This window comes from Bombus huntii, chromosome 4 (genome assembly GCF_024542735.1).
Source record: "Bombus huntii isolate Logan2020A chromosome 4, iyBomHunt1.1, whole genome shotgun sequence".
NCBI lineage: Eukaryota > Metazoa > Arthropoda > Insecta > Hymenoptera > Apidae > Bombus > Bombus huntii.
Genome location: NC_066241.1, coordinates 7,849,985 through 7,865,487, shown reverse-complemented (window position 1 = coordinate 7,865,487; position 15,503 = coordinate 7,849,985). Strand labels below are relative to the sequence as shown.

The following is a 15,503-nucleotide window of genomic DNA, read 5'->3' as shown; positions in this document are numbered from 1 at the left end:
TCGCGAATCGTACGCTTCGAATTGCGAGGGGTAAAATACGTCATTATCTACGATTACGGATATCGCAGCTTGAACGACATCTTTGGAACATCGTTTCCGAGAACGAAATCAATGTTCCGATGTTGTAATACATACGCTATAATCGTGGAATATGAAATCTCCGATTTAGAATAATTTCATTGAGATTCGATTCTTCGTATATTCTTCAATAACAGCATTTTTCTCATTCGATATTTAGTCGACTAGTATGGCAGATCATTTCGATGAAATTCGAACAGCTGAAACAGCCTGTATAAATAGTTCATTGGTACAATAGTTATTATTATTACATCGGGGATTTTTATGCAAGTTCGTGCTTGTATTAACATAACTAAGAAAACTTGGTCTACGTAAACATTTATCTCGCTCATTAAATATCAATAACAAGCACCTACCTAACTCTGAATATTTTTTTTTCTTTTTTATGTTTTTACACATTACGTGGATTTTATACGTTCTAGAAAATACTTCGCATTAAATATTTTTTATGTTTATACATAAAAAACATACATTTTTGTGATTTTACATTTTTCACGAACGAATAAAAATCCGCGGTCTAAATAGTTCATCGGTATAATATTTATTATTGAAACTAAAACGGGGTCGATGTGATTCTCACGTTTTATATTTCGTGAAAATAACAAGCTTTCTTATTTAATCACGAGTCTGAATAGGATTTCCAATAGATTTCCACGATTCGTACCATGTTTCCTTCTTTTTGACCGTGCTCCTTGTTTAACCACGACTCTAATCCGTGCGTGTACAATTCTAATAGGAGTGCAATTAGAATATTCGATATACTTAATGGCGTTATTCAAACTGCGGCTTGAATCGGCGTTAACAACAGCGCCAGCTATAAACAGAATCCGATTCAGCCGGGTCTATCGTCAGCGTTTCCCGAGCGTCTGTGTTACCGCGCAGCGATTCTCCCGTTATATAGGAAAATCTAATTAATTTCCGTTTTGTAATGCCGAATTAACGAATTTCTCGGTGGTGGCGTCGTAACGAGCCTGGACCTGGTGGCGCGCGGCTTCAAACGCAATCCGGAGCACGTAATTCGGCTTACTTCCGCTAATGAAGGAGGCCTGCAGCGACACAAGCGAACGCATGGACGTAGGTCAATTTCGACGTTGCATCTAGAATAATATGAGCAACGGAGCTCTGAGAGACGACGAATCGATCCACGTGCCGGACAATTCGAATTCATTCGGTTAATTCCACCGGCTGATTCGGCAGGTTTGCACGGCCAGGGGTCCTCTGCAAACGAGAGCAAATTATTGTCATACCGACGATAATTGAGCATAGCCTGCTAATAAACTGAACCGAATTGCCGACTCTTCGCGAGCGGCCGGGATTCGACCAATTGTGGCCACCGACCGAGACTCCCGCCGTCCAATAACACTCTCTCCCCGTTTATAGTAAACGCCGCGTTGCGTTTACATCAGAAATTACCGGGCCGATTTGCCCGCCCCATAAACGGGAAATACCACTTAAATGGAAAAACCTGCCACGGAACGCGTTCCCTCTTTTGTTGTTGTTCGTTACAACGATGCAGATCGAATGATCGGATTCCAATCTTGTTTAATATCTCCGGTCGTTTTCGTTATCGAAATTGCGGAGTTAGGAAACTCGATAGCGTCCTAATCTTGGAAGTTTCACCAGATTCGTAACAAGACTGCGCATTTCCGTGCAAATTCATATTTTTGTGAATATAGTAATTAGGAAAATGGAACCCAATTAGAAGATGTTTTATCTATCGACTATTACAGGAAGCACTATACTTTGGATATTTTATAGGTAGATAACATCTTCGGTGTTTTGACTTGTTGAGGTTGTCTGATTGAAGAACGAGTGGATGAATTTGTAATAGAAAAGTATATTGAAATAATTAAAGGTATAAGTATAAGTATAATGTATAAGTTATATGCTGATTCAGATCCTTACTTTCTTAGTGTTACTAGACAATGAAATGATAGGGAACACGTTCATATATTTATAGCAAAAGGACATTACCAAAAAAGTTAAGCTCATAGCTTTGGCTAGAGACTACAGGGAACATAAATAGAAATCTGTTTATTAGTTCCTTCCTTCCTAGACCTTGCAATCCAAAACATAATGTATATTCAAGGGTACAATAATATGCACCTTTCCTTATTTAGAATATTTCTGCGTAATAGCAGTCTCCAGGTCACGGATTAATACATAAATAAAGATGTAGAGTTTTTCTTGAAGTAGTTACTTCAACATGACTATTTTCCTTGCGAATTACACGGGATTCAGCTTTTTTTGTCTATTTTTTCCACTATTCCTACTTTATACCTGGTAATTGATTGCTATATTATACAGGGTGGTTGGTAACTGGTGGTACAAGCGGAAAGGGGGTGATTCTACGCGAAAAAATAAGTCGAAAATATAGAATAAAAATTTTTCGTTCGAGGCTTTGTTTTCGAGAAAATCGACTTTGAATTTTCGCTCGGTACGCGTGCACTTTATCACGTCTCGTTATAACGGATCTCACTGTAGATCGTTGTCTCGATGAAAAAATTTAAAAAAAGAAAGAAAAAGAAATTTAAAAAAATTTTATTCTATATTTTCGACTTCTTTTCTCGCGTAGAATCACCCCCTTTCCGCTTGTACCACCAGTTACCAACCACCCTGTATATCCGCTCTCTAGCAACGATTAGAATACGAATCAATCATCTTCTGTTGACCTGTAGATACCTATTTATACTGAATCTAAACATATTAACTTGGTCTATCACACCGATAACTATGATAAACTACAATTCTATTATACTTTATAGCGCAAGTAAACTTTTAGAAACTTAACATTAACCAAACAGTTTAACCACTAATCAATATTATTTTGGATACCCTATATATGTCTTCGTATTATCTGTCTTCATATTTCAAATCTTCTATAAATACATAAAAATCCGCAGTTTATTCACGATGGTACGTGCAATATTATCTTTTCAAATCAAAGATAGAAAAGTTTCTGAATACAAAGGGGCAATAGAAAATCATAATATTTTTGGTGAAAAATTGATAGAATTATTTCTATTCATATGGAATTAAGCGGGAAATAGAATTATAATCCAAATACATTAATACCTTCGGATCAGTAGCCTTTAGAATGTCGCTATACATTATGAAATCAGCCACGTGTTAAGTGGTTTCGACTGTAGACTGTCGAGTACTCAAATAATCTGCTGAAACGTTTATCAACAAAATTCAGTTACCGATTATGTGTCGATACGAATAGAGGTAACGCACACGATAAACTGACGTGGTTTGGCAACTCTTTGTAATAGAACTAATAGCGATAGTCACTGTCGCTTGACAAGATCCAGCGCGCATTAATGTGACATCGACGAGCGGTCGGCCAATAATATCACGTTTACATGCTACAACGTAACATCCGTGTGTAATGTAGCGCGCCGATGGTAAATAGTATAACATTTATACCGGCAATTAACTTCTAATTAGTCTGGTACTACACACACGCGCCGGTTTACATTTACGTTGCCCCTCTAATCTATACCATGTACAACTTCTTTTCATAAGCTTCACATACGTATCGCAATTCTTGAAAATGAGGCAAATTACCTTCCTTTTTCGATGCGGTATAAAAGAATCTCACGCAATACGATTAACTTCGTTTTACAAAATATTCAAGTTAGAAAATTTACGGCAAATATTCAGACGTCAAACCATTGCGCGATTGCCATGCAATCATTTTTAATCCATTTTTTGTACTGATAAACAATCACGTTTTCGCGTTCACAAAATCAATCGTCCTCTTTCGTTTATTATCTTCTATTTTGCATTTTATCCTATCAATTTAGTATTTGTTTATTAATATTATGGTATTGGACTGTAGATATTATAGATGCAAAAAAAGAAAGGAAATATATTACTACAGAGGCAAGGAACAATATTTCGTTGAAAAAAGTTGTACATTTTTACAACATTCCAAAGAATTTCATAAATTCCACATAAATTCCTCATAAATTCCAATTTATTTCATAAATTCAATACAAATCGATATTTATCAGTTTGAACGGAATTGTACATAGGTACGTCTGTTCGTCGAGAGCTGACGAGAATCTTAACCAGACAGGAATCCGGAAAAAATTGGAACGAGTTTTCAGGACGAAGTAAGCTTCCTTGCATCGCTAATTTTGGAAAATACGAGCATACGCTCTCGTCTGATGCCATCGCGTAACCGCATTCTCTGACAAGCTAAATCGAGAAAGGACTCTCCCGAACGGATACGCCTTCGCAAGTATCGTTGGTTACATACAGAAGGGAATTTCATCTCGGAACACAAATTTCAACCTTGTTCCATTTTGCAGCGTTACACATCGGTTCGTTGTGCCCATATTCACCAGGTTGTGTACGAGAAAGCAAGCACACCATTTTGAAAGAATGTCATAAGTCGTAGATTATTTTTTTTTTTTTTTTCACGCTCCGCAACCATCTTGTATGCCATGTTGTTATCTCCGCTTCTATTATCTTTGCTCTTTTCTGCTTTTCTTTATGCCGTTTCCTGAATGTCGCGTCATTGTCCTTTTCATTTTAACCGAAGAGCATCCCATCTTTTGTTCTTTCGACAAATTTTTAAAGGATTTATTTTCTTCTGCAATCTCTGAATTCATTTTACCTTCAGACTTTTTTTGCACATCGTAATGACGAATAAAAACTAAGAAACATAATAATTCTTACTCTATTGCCCCCTTATTTTGTGTTTTCGACATCCACGTAGGTCCTGTTATTTTATCCGAGAGATTACGAATAGAGCAAGAAATCTGGATTACCGCGAACGTAAATATCAATTTTCACGTAACGGAATTCAAATTATCGTTCTCGTAACCTGGAATTATTACGCACGCGTTTATATAAAGATTCAACGCGTAACGCACTTTCCTCCTGAATCGTCTCGTTTTCCTCCGATTTTAAAGAAGAAAATAAAATACGTCTACAATATTTTATATAAAATCATTTGCTTGAACAAGTTTCTCGTGCCTGAAAACCATATTTCCGTATCTCGATTTATTTTTGTCATATTCGAGGATATTTTTGTCGAGTATCTATTACCTACACGCTTGCAAATATTCCGCCAAGTATAACGCAAGTATTCCACTTCGCATTGTAGTTGAAGTTGGCCTGAAACCTCGCTTCGAAATTCACAGAAAACCGTGTTCTGGCCGAGAGCACGAAGATCCGTGGTCGCGAACACAATAATGGATCAATACCACTTACCTAACGCTACATTGTTCGTGGTTCTCGGTTCTTCCGAATAACCCAACTGTCTCTGTCTCCTTTTATTTCATACGCGGTTGTGTCCGCCGTTTAGAAGCTTGAAAACAGAGGAACGGCTACGTGAAACAACAGAAATTGTCTGCAAGTTGCGACACTTTTTCTCGAGGTTGTTCCACCTGCTTATGGCTTTCGCACACGTGTAAATGCACGGTACGGTGTACGTGCGGAAATATCGATGCGCTCGTGTGCACCGAAACGATGGTGATAAAGTTTGGCAAACAGCTGCGAGGAATGTATCGTCGTTATTTGTCCAAGTGCGATAGTTTTTTGTCGTTCCTTTCCCAGTCGACGTCTAACGATGTTTCATCACGTTCAGTTCTTGTTCGAATGCTTCTGAGGTTAACCGAATGGACTTTCGTAAAAAGGTTACAAATGCAAGTACTTCGAGTAACGACTCGTTTGGGCTTGGTTTATCAATCGAACTGGGTACATCCGACGACTCTTGATCGACCCAAAATTCCGTTCCTGTTGGAGCGTTCTTAACAATCATTCGTAGAAATTTATTTAATATTTTTTAAATTTACGTTTTAACCAGTAATTTAATTCTGCTTAAAGAGATCTGTTCTTTCTCTTAATTGTTCTCTTAGCGAAGCGTTCTTATCGAAGTCGGAATGTTCTTTGTAATTATTACTATCAGAAATTTGTATTACGTTTAATCGGTAATTTAATTTTATTCAGAGAAATTAATTCTTTACATTTTTTAGATAATCTGTTCTTTCGCCGAAGCATTCGTCGAAGCGTTCTTTATCAATATTCGTAGGAATTTAAATTACATTTGATCGGTAGTTTACTTTTGTTTAAAAATATTTCTTTCCTTCACGGTTTAGATATTCTGCTCTTTCGTTGAAGTTTTTATCGATGTGTTCTTAAAGATTGTTAGTAGATATTTTTACATTACATTCAATTGATTTAACTTTAATTTATTTTAACTTAATTTCATTTTGTTTAAAGGGATTTATCATTTTCGCTTTTTAGATAATCTGTTCTTTTTCTCTGGGCGGATGCATAATGCGCCTCGTCGAAAGGCAGGCTGTATGTCGCTAATTTGAATTGTAGAATTCCCGTAATTAACGACACCTCAGCATCATGCATCTACATTCAAGGACTGTAGCTCACGTGCTGATGTCGTTAGCTCTACGAGCAAGATTATAACACGGCAATTGCCAATGAACAGGCGACGACGCGACGCGTCCCTAATTAGTTCGAGAATCTTGATTAAAGGTCGTAGTCTTTCAGATTGTCACAGCTGCAAGCATCGTCGATAACAATTGAAAAATCGGTCGTTTTGTTTGAAACTCATTTTCTTATCACAACCGTACATTATCTAGTTTCTAAACGCCTTATTTATTAAAACCTTAAATAATCTTAAATATTAAAACAGCTACTACGTTACATTTGCTGGAAAATTTCAATGAATTTTACTTTTTTTTTTGGTATTTTATATCAAGAGCAGATATGATGCGAACAAAACCGTAAAATACTAAAATAAGTAAAAAATAAAAGTAGTAGAAAACATTCAATTTGTACCATCAACGGGCACCGTAATTATGGTCGACAGCGTATTTTAATAGATTTTTAATGATTAGATTCGGAACAATCGTATTAACGTCATCGACGAAAAACGGTTTAACAAAAGCGTTGAAGCAGGAAATATGGAAATAATTCGGAGAAAATCTTATGAAACACAATAAGTGCTTTAAATTCAAAACGGGCCACGTTGTATCACCATGTGTATACCCTATTTTCCATTGATCCCGACTAGTTTGAATATCATGACGGTGCCAGCTTAATGAAATTTTCGAATGCCTGTATTGCCACTGCCATAAATTTTCCATCGCCGACTGTGATTTCGTTGGTCGCTGTACGAAATCGTACAAATTTGAAGGGAAATCGAGACAAAAGCTAATATTACTCCATTTTCGTTTTATCGTATGGAAGCGGAACATCGAAGGCTACTACGAATTTATCACATCTATAATTTATTGATTCGCATAAATGTTTATTTCACACGAGTCCAGATAACCGAGAAATTTATTCATTCTTTAATTGGTTTAGTTTTTTTAGCACGCGATATTTTATTAAAATTAACAATTTTTTCCTTCGAATCTTTCCACGTTTAATAAAATATTCTCAGTCGTTTTTAAATTTAATCAAAAGAAATTTTCCTATTCTCTCCTATCGGTAGAGAATGATATTTCGGATACGATGCTGTCGTAAGTTTATCACAATAAAAATAGATAGAGGGAAGACTGGCAGCCAGCCGGATATCGAATTCGGTATAGTCAGCAGATAGGGGTTTAAAAAGTCGTATCGCGTGCTCATAAACCAAAGTTATTTTGACACTTACCTGGCGTTGCTCTATTTGCTAGAAAATTTGCTCCACTTTGCTTAGCGAGAAATTACCTCTCTTTCTCTCTCGGCTCTCTGTCATCCTCTATCTGTGTTCACCACCCCCGAAGCCACCAGCATCCACCTCGCATCTCAGCCTCATCCAATTCCCATTGCTTGTAGTGGTGCGACGCGGCTATTCGAGCAAAAGCGACCGGGTAAATATCTTGCAGTGACGGTAAACGGAATTGAATAAACATTTTTCAGCAAATAGAACCGACAATGGTACGAATTTAAAAGTCGCTGAGACGAGCACAGGTGGTTCTCCCGCCAGCGTAGAAGCGCCGAACGGAGAAATTGCATTTCACCCTTCTTGCTTCCCTTCTATCGTCTACCAGCTATGCCGTCTTCCCCTTTCCGTGCCTTTCACCTTTCTTTCCACCTTTCGTTTTTCTTTTGCACGCGCGGTCACCGCCGGTTCCCTTTCCGTTTCCGCGAACGACGCCAACCCCCATAAAGTCGCACGGCCATGATTCTCAACGATGAACTGGTCGGTCGGTGCACTCGACACTCTGAGCCAGTTATCTCCCGATTCTCGCTGGAAATTGGTTATAAATGCTAATGTACGAGCCAGCTGCGGCGCAATCTCCGATGGTGGAAGCTCTCGAAGGTAAAACGCAGCCGACGTGCAATTTTAAGGTCGGTACGTCGTGGCATTCGTCGCGTCGAAAGACGAATACTCGACTGTTGGCGAAGGAAGCGGAGGTGTTCGGAGGTGCGCTCCAATTTAGGAAGTTAGGAAAGTATGCTGGGATCGCTTTGCGTACGAGAGAGAGGCAGTGTTAACAAAATGTCGAAGCGAATGCCAAGGATAGCTATCCTTGTTACGTAAGTTGTCTGAAAGAACATCCGGAGATCTAAGAACAAGGGCGAGGAATTTAGAAATTTCGCCAGCAAGATGAATATCGAACGAAGTTACAAAAAATTGATAAGTACGTGCTTTGATAAAAATAGATGTTAACGTTGAGAAATGTATTGTATTATTTCCATGTGAACAACGTTCCACGTCGTATTTTGCACCTATCTGTGCGAAGAACGCAAGGTGCATCGTTAGAACGACGAAACGATGTAGATATCATTAGTCGAATTGCGGAGTTTTACTCGCTTGTGAAAAATTTGTAGATGTAAAAATCCATAGAATGCACGTAATATGCAAAAATATATATTCAAAGTACAGTAACCTTTATAACGTTTAACGGACAAAATAATTCTTTTATCGAAGTTGTAGTTTCTCGATTATATTGAGAAAAATATGTATTCGCACAAATGTCCACGACGTAATTATTATATAGCCGAGAAATAACTCTGGCGAAATAAAAATCGTGCACCGATTTGGTCGACAAAAATTGCACGTTCAGGGGTTAAAGCTTTGTAAAAGGTGTTACGAATCCCATAAATCAATGTAAATAACCCTGAATCGTTTGGCCGTGGTTCGACTAGGTCCTGAGCCGCGATAAACCATAAAATTGGAACGAGTCGTCTTCGATCGTTCGCAATAAAGGAAGGAGGAAGGAAAAGGGCAAGAAACTATCGCTCGTTTACGAGGATACACAAGGATGTTCGTAAACGGGCTGTAAAGGCAGAAAACGAAGAGAAAAGCGAGAGAATAGGTGTGGAACGGGTTGGAAATCGGAACGGAAGTGGAAAAGGTGAGGATCCATGGAAGCGCCGTCGCGGGGGCCGATTTACGATCGCGAGTCTGCTTCGATAGTTTGTTCTCAAGGCAGACCGTTTCTCCGCCTGTAAAAAGCAAGATCGAGAACATCGATCAGGACAGACTATAAATTAGCATCGAGTTAGTATCCGACGAGTTCAAATTCATTGTCTCTTCTTTTATGTTTGCGGGATCGGGTTTCGATGTGTTTGTGGTCGTTTGTTTGCTCGGAACGCGAATCGGTAACTGGATGCGGCCAATTTTCCTGTTCAAATACGGCTGCGCGTGTCTGCGAATGCTCGGTTGTGAACTACATTGGTTTCCAGGTGCCGAGTAGAAAAGAAGCCTGGCGAACGCTAAATCCTTGGAAACCTTTCTCTACGGGTATCGGGATTTTCAAAAACCGAGCTTTTCAGAAGAAAACCAGCGAAACAGGTTTTATCGCTGGTATCGAATTTTGAAAGGTTCGGCTCACGCGCGTCGAAAGCACAGAGGAATCGAGGGAATAACATTACTACTGCTAACTAGCTCGAATCTCTCCCTTAAACGATCGCGATAGGAAAATCGAAAAGTCGAAGAATCTTTTTACTCGTTGTCGATCCATTTGCTTACGAGGTAAAATTACTTTTTAACCTTTTTTTTGTTGCGAACTTAGATTTTTATATTTGACCGTATCTATGAATAGACTGTATTTGTATACTAAGTAAAAATACTAAATTTTACCTGATATTTACTAAGCATTCCGATACATCCTGTAATATATATTTTAGAGAAATACATAATTTTTAGCATTCGCCTGTTATTAGGTTTATAAAATTTGTCTTTGAAATTGGTTTTCCAATAATCTGCATTAATTTCCCAAAGCTGTTATTCCTGATTTCAAGTGGCGTTCGCTCATCGATTCGTTAAGTTCGTTCCATCGCTTCTCGATAGAGATTAATTCAAGAGATTGTATCGAGATTAATATCAACGAGATTACCAGTGATTTTTATCGCGAAAATGACGAATAATTTTTCATCGTTTTCCAACGGAATGTAATGTCTGACAAATCAGCTTCGTACTTCCTCCAATTAGATAAAAACGAAGGTAGTAGATAAAGGGAAACTGCTAAAGATCGGTGCAACGTAACTTCATAGATTGTATCTTTTTTTTTTTTCTTTTTTGACGGCTGTACCGGCCGTATCACATTTCGGGAAGAATCAGAGATCCAACACTAGCCACAATGGGTTCGATATACCGGAGAAGACAGTTGAATTCGAGGTGGACGCCGGACGTTGAATTATCGAGGCAGGCCCTTTGGGAAATCGTGGAGGAGTTCTTTGGAATTTCTGTTGCCTCGTGTGCCTCCTTCGGTTACCGGAGAACCTTCCAGCGGAGGGACCATAATCGATGATCATCCTCAAATCCACTAATACAGAACTCGCGAGATCGTACAAAAGAAAGCGTAGGAAGGTTGCCAGATAAAAATGGAGGGAAGTACGGCCGGCATGGTGAATCAAGGGAGAGGAAAAGTCGATTCGTCTTAAACGGAAACCGTGACGGGTATAGCGCGATTTCTCCAGGCTTCGACATCCATAAATGCATCGCAAGATCAACCGGTTTAAAGCCCTTGGAGTTCTTGATATCCACGCGTGATTCAGGATCTGTGAGCGACTCGATGTTCAGTGATATTTAAATTCGAAGATTCCACGGAAGATTTTGTACCTTATACAGAAATGTATAGCGACGGTTCTGGCGTCACTGTTGAAATCTAGGAACGCTTCCGTGGTATTTTTAATATCGTCGTAACGCAGAGCTATCGAAATTCTTCGACGATCGCAGCGAGGATCGCAGCAACAACATTTTGAATAAAGGCGAATAATAAAATCGTGATATTAATAATCGACAGAATCACGGCTTTATCGCTGATAGTTGCGTACGCGCGTCTCTTTCTACGACGAAAATATACGAAAGGAAACGTAATCCAAACGGAAATATATTTAATGTATTTATTGATTTGTACAACTACGCTTATTATAGGGTTCATCCATTTTCGCATTATCCAGATACGGAATTATTATTCATGGTTATTTTTATAAATTTATTCAAGGAGATAACACGAATAATCGTAAATTCTAAGGAAGAATTAAAAGATAATATTTTCGATTTTCATTCTTCTATGCGTTTTAATTTATGGGGTCGGTCAACATAGATGTAGACGACTCGTATATTGAAACATTAAGCGTTTTAACAGCACTCTGCTGCAGAACAAAGAAAAGCAAGTATAAAATCCATTCAACGAATTCAACCTTCTTGCTTTTGTTTGCAGATTACCTCGATCGTGCGAGAGGAAAACGTCGCCAGGTTCGCGCGTCGCGGTCCGCTGATTTATTCGCCAGGCTCTGGAATGAATACACGAGGATGGCACGGCGTACAGGACACGAGCAAATTAGCGGATCGAGTGTGACCGAGTTAAGCGGCTTTTCGCGGTGAGTTTTGCTCCTGCACGTGAGCCGACGATGCGTTAAATCGACGAGCTACGACCGGACGAACGAGACTAGAAGGAAAAAGGAGGAAGCAAGAAATAAATAAATGCAACGAGGATGATAAACTATAACGACGCGCATCGTGAAAGATTCGTGCGAAACGCAGGACCACGCAGTCGCGAAATGCATCGAGAATACTTATTCCGGAGATCTTGTTTGTCAGAATGAAGCCTTGAAGTTGTCATCCACTTGCTTGCCGGTTGCGTTTCCGTCTGCATCTCGCGGCTCTACTTGCGGCTACGTTTCCTCTTTCCCATCTTTTCTTCGCGGACGAGAGCGAAGAAGAGCGAGAAACGAGAGAGCGAGAGAAGAGAGAGAATGGGAAAAGCAGGAACTGATAGCTTTACATTCAACCGGTACGAAGAAAAGTTTAAGTGACTCATGCAGACACTCTTGGAATTCACTCTACGCCGTTATTTAAGTTTCCATTTTACCGCTAACAGAGAAAAAGGCGTCGCCGTCGTCGTCGTCGTCGTCGTCGTCGTCGTGTAGGGGAAGTGCTCCTACGTGTGTCACAGTGTCGTGGTTTCCGTTCGTGACACCGGATCGGATTTAATCGATTGGTACGCGCGTCGTCGAGAGACAACTCGATACTGTACGAACATCGCCTCTTCTCCACGAGACTCGAACGAGAGAGTTTCAAAATTGAAATTGTTTAACGACGTATCAAAGACAGAAGGGACCACCGAAGGAAAAATTGGTCGCAAAGGATAATCGCAAATTGCAGGCAAGCACGGTAAAACATCGCCTAACCGATGGCAAGATGTTGAAATTGAACAACGCTCTTAAGGCTCGTAAAGCAGAATTATGCGTTGCATAACGTCGGCGGATTCTTTAATAAGATCGAGTTCGACGTTATTGCACCGGCACCCATAAATATCTCTTAAACGTATGCGTACCTTAAGAGGGCAATATCCCCGAAAACGAGGATCGAGCCTTTCGATTTCGTTCTCGATAGAGAGCCTCATCCCGAGGTAGAACTAATATCCCAGAAAATATCTCAAACATCGATTTTGTCCATAGAATTCCGGGCCGCGTTCCAGTCAGGACAGCCGTCCTCTAGAAAAATGACGGGAGTGCCCGGTTCGCATACGATCGAACGTTCCCTCGGATCCTACGAAATCCCTTCGTGATCTGCTTCCGTCGAACGACCATTTTCTAAGAGGATAATAAAAATTGGCGGTGACCGTAATCGGAGTATCCCGTCATCCCGTCACGACTGTCCTTTTATTTCGAAAGCAGCAACTTTCGAGCCTGGTTTAAACGTTTCTGTCATAAACATTTCAGCGCGAGTCGTTCACAGCGTTCTACCGTACCGCGTGCCCAATGGAGTGTTTCGAACCGCGACTCGTTCGCAACGAAGAATCCGACACTTCGACGACTTTTATTTACGCGATACCGTTAAAAGGAATGGATTCGCGGAGATCGCGCAGACGATCGCGCAGAAAATCGTCGAGAAAGCTATCCACGATCAATGTCAATGACTCGATCGCCTCCAAGTAAATTGCCCGACTCGAGTATGCCCACCGAGTCGTTCGTATTTTTAGGAGAAAAAATCGGCCCGACAACCTACCGGATGATCTCTAGTTGGTATCGAACACAAATATAAGAAAGGAGAGACGATCGTTTTACTCTTACCGTGGAGGAGTGACGTTACGACTCTCACGCGAGGTCAGCTCGAGGGATTTCGAAGAAGATTAGAAGGCCGTTCTTATCTCCCTATTTCTCTTCCTCGCCATCGGTTCCCTCTATCAGCAACCTGAGCTGACAAATGCGAACGACAGGCCGTGCTAAGGTACAGTTCGACAAATGATAGTCAGAGGACAGAATTGGGTGATCCGGTAGGAAGGGAAAAAATAGAATGGAGAAGGACAGCGCGAGACATTACAGAGCTTACGAGGGCTTCAAGCCCGCGAACAATGGCAATACATCGTCCTTGAAGAGGTCCACATCGGACCGCTCGAAAACACATCCGTCGAGACAAGTGAGGTGCCTTTGCTTCGGCGGAGTGCCGGACAAGGCCAGCCAGCACTCCTTTCTCAAAGGTTGTATTATAAACCTTGGAATATGTGCCCTCCTCGTGGCTTACACTTTACTGGGTAGCTTCATCTTCCTTGCCATCGAGGGCGGTACCGATGCCGGGATACAACAAAGGACACTTGCTACCACAATAGCAGAGAATCAGCCTACCAGACGGAATACCACCGCTTGGCTAAAGCAAGTGAGTGCACAACTATTGATTTCCACCCGGCGGTTTTTCTTCCCTTTTTTTCCTCCCGCTTTTTTCTTTTTTTTTTTTTTTCATTTTGCCTTTCATTGTTGCATTTTTACGGTTCACATGGCTTGAATATTTGTCACTTGCTACGTAACGATTCACGCTGTTACGAACGAACGCTCTTTCTCTCGAGCTATGTTTCATAAATTAAAGCGAAATAAATCTTATATTACTTGCTATTACGACCGTTTGAAACCATTTTGTTGCTTTCCATTCTATAGATTTCAGAGAAATTTTTTCATGATATCGGAATTTTTGCCCATCCAGCTATTTTGTACAAAATATTTTTTACTGAAAAATACACAGGCAATAAATCGAGTGGTTAACGGTAAAGATAAAATCGAAAAGACTTTACCGAAAAATCATCCAATTAGCAATTGATCTTTCTTTTGAAAAGAACTATATCCGCGTTTGAATGCCATTGCATTAACGTTACTCGCGTGTAGTATCGGTGATGACGCGCTGCTTCAAATAAGCATGACGGTATTTGATTTTTTCCCCAATTATCGCTTAAGCGAAACGGTAACGAATTTCGACTTATCGTTGCATCTTTGATCAGAATCCCGTTTTCCTACCTGAGATGACCTCAGTGAACCTGAATCAATCGAATTATCGGTGCGTTCTAGCGTTGGTGCTCCGTTTCAACGAAGTTTTATCGATTGGTCGTCGCCAACTAGTTTCTTCCTTCTTTAAAGTGATACTCGTTCCGTAGAGTCTTCTGGGTGGAAAAGATATTTCCAGTTTCTCTTCGTTTTATCCATATCTATCATGCGCTGTTATTCTTCGACGCTGATAAATTCCAATGAAAATTTTCCTTCCACGCGATTGTTCCTTTCCTTAAATCTGCAACGTTGCGTAAGCGCGTACGTACTTGAAACATATTTTCGCCAAATCGTATTTGTATTATTTTAACGAGGATATTTTTTCTTTTCTTTTGCTATTAAGGTTAATCACGAAGCACGAGCGAAGACGGTGGAAAACATATGGATAATTACGGAGAGTTTGAATATTCTTTACCGTGAGAACTGGACGAGGCTGGCTGCCCAGGAAATCGCACGTTTTCAGGATCAACTGGTGAAGAGGATCACCGAAGACATGATGGCGACCCAGAACGCCGGAACATATGTCGGAAGTTCCACTAGTGATACCGTGACAGAAAGACGGATACCGGAATACGAGTGGAACTTCGCCAAAGCCTTTTTATATTCTCTCACGGTGCTGACGACGATCGGTAAGTGTTTCAAGTAGAATTATACGACGTTATAAGTACGCTTTGATTTTTATCCAGAATACGTGA

At 40.1% G+C, this 15,503-nt stretch overlaps 1 protein-coding gene across 5 annotated transcripts in view; it reads left to right on the top strand.

Annotated features, from left to right (window-relative positions):
• Positions 1–15,503, top strand: part of LOC126865184 (TWiK family of potassium channels protein 7-like) — a 364,862-nt gene that overhangs the window by 291,499 nt on the left and 57,860 nt on the right. For all 5 annotated transcript variants that reach the window (XM_050617398.1, XM_050617395.1, XM_050617394.1 and 2 more), the window contains 2 exons: positions 11,715–14,152; positions 15,152–15,437. In XM_050617398.1, the coding sequence (XP_050473355.1) occupies positions 13,793–14,152; positions 15,152–15,437 (646 nt within the window). In that variant the 5' untranslated portion in view covers positions 11,715–13,792. The remainder of the gene's footprint in view (positions 1–11,714; positions 14,153–15,151; positions 15,438–15,503) is intronic.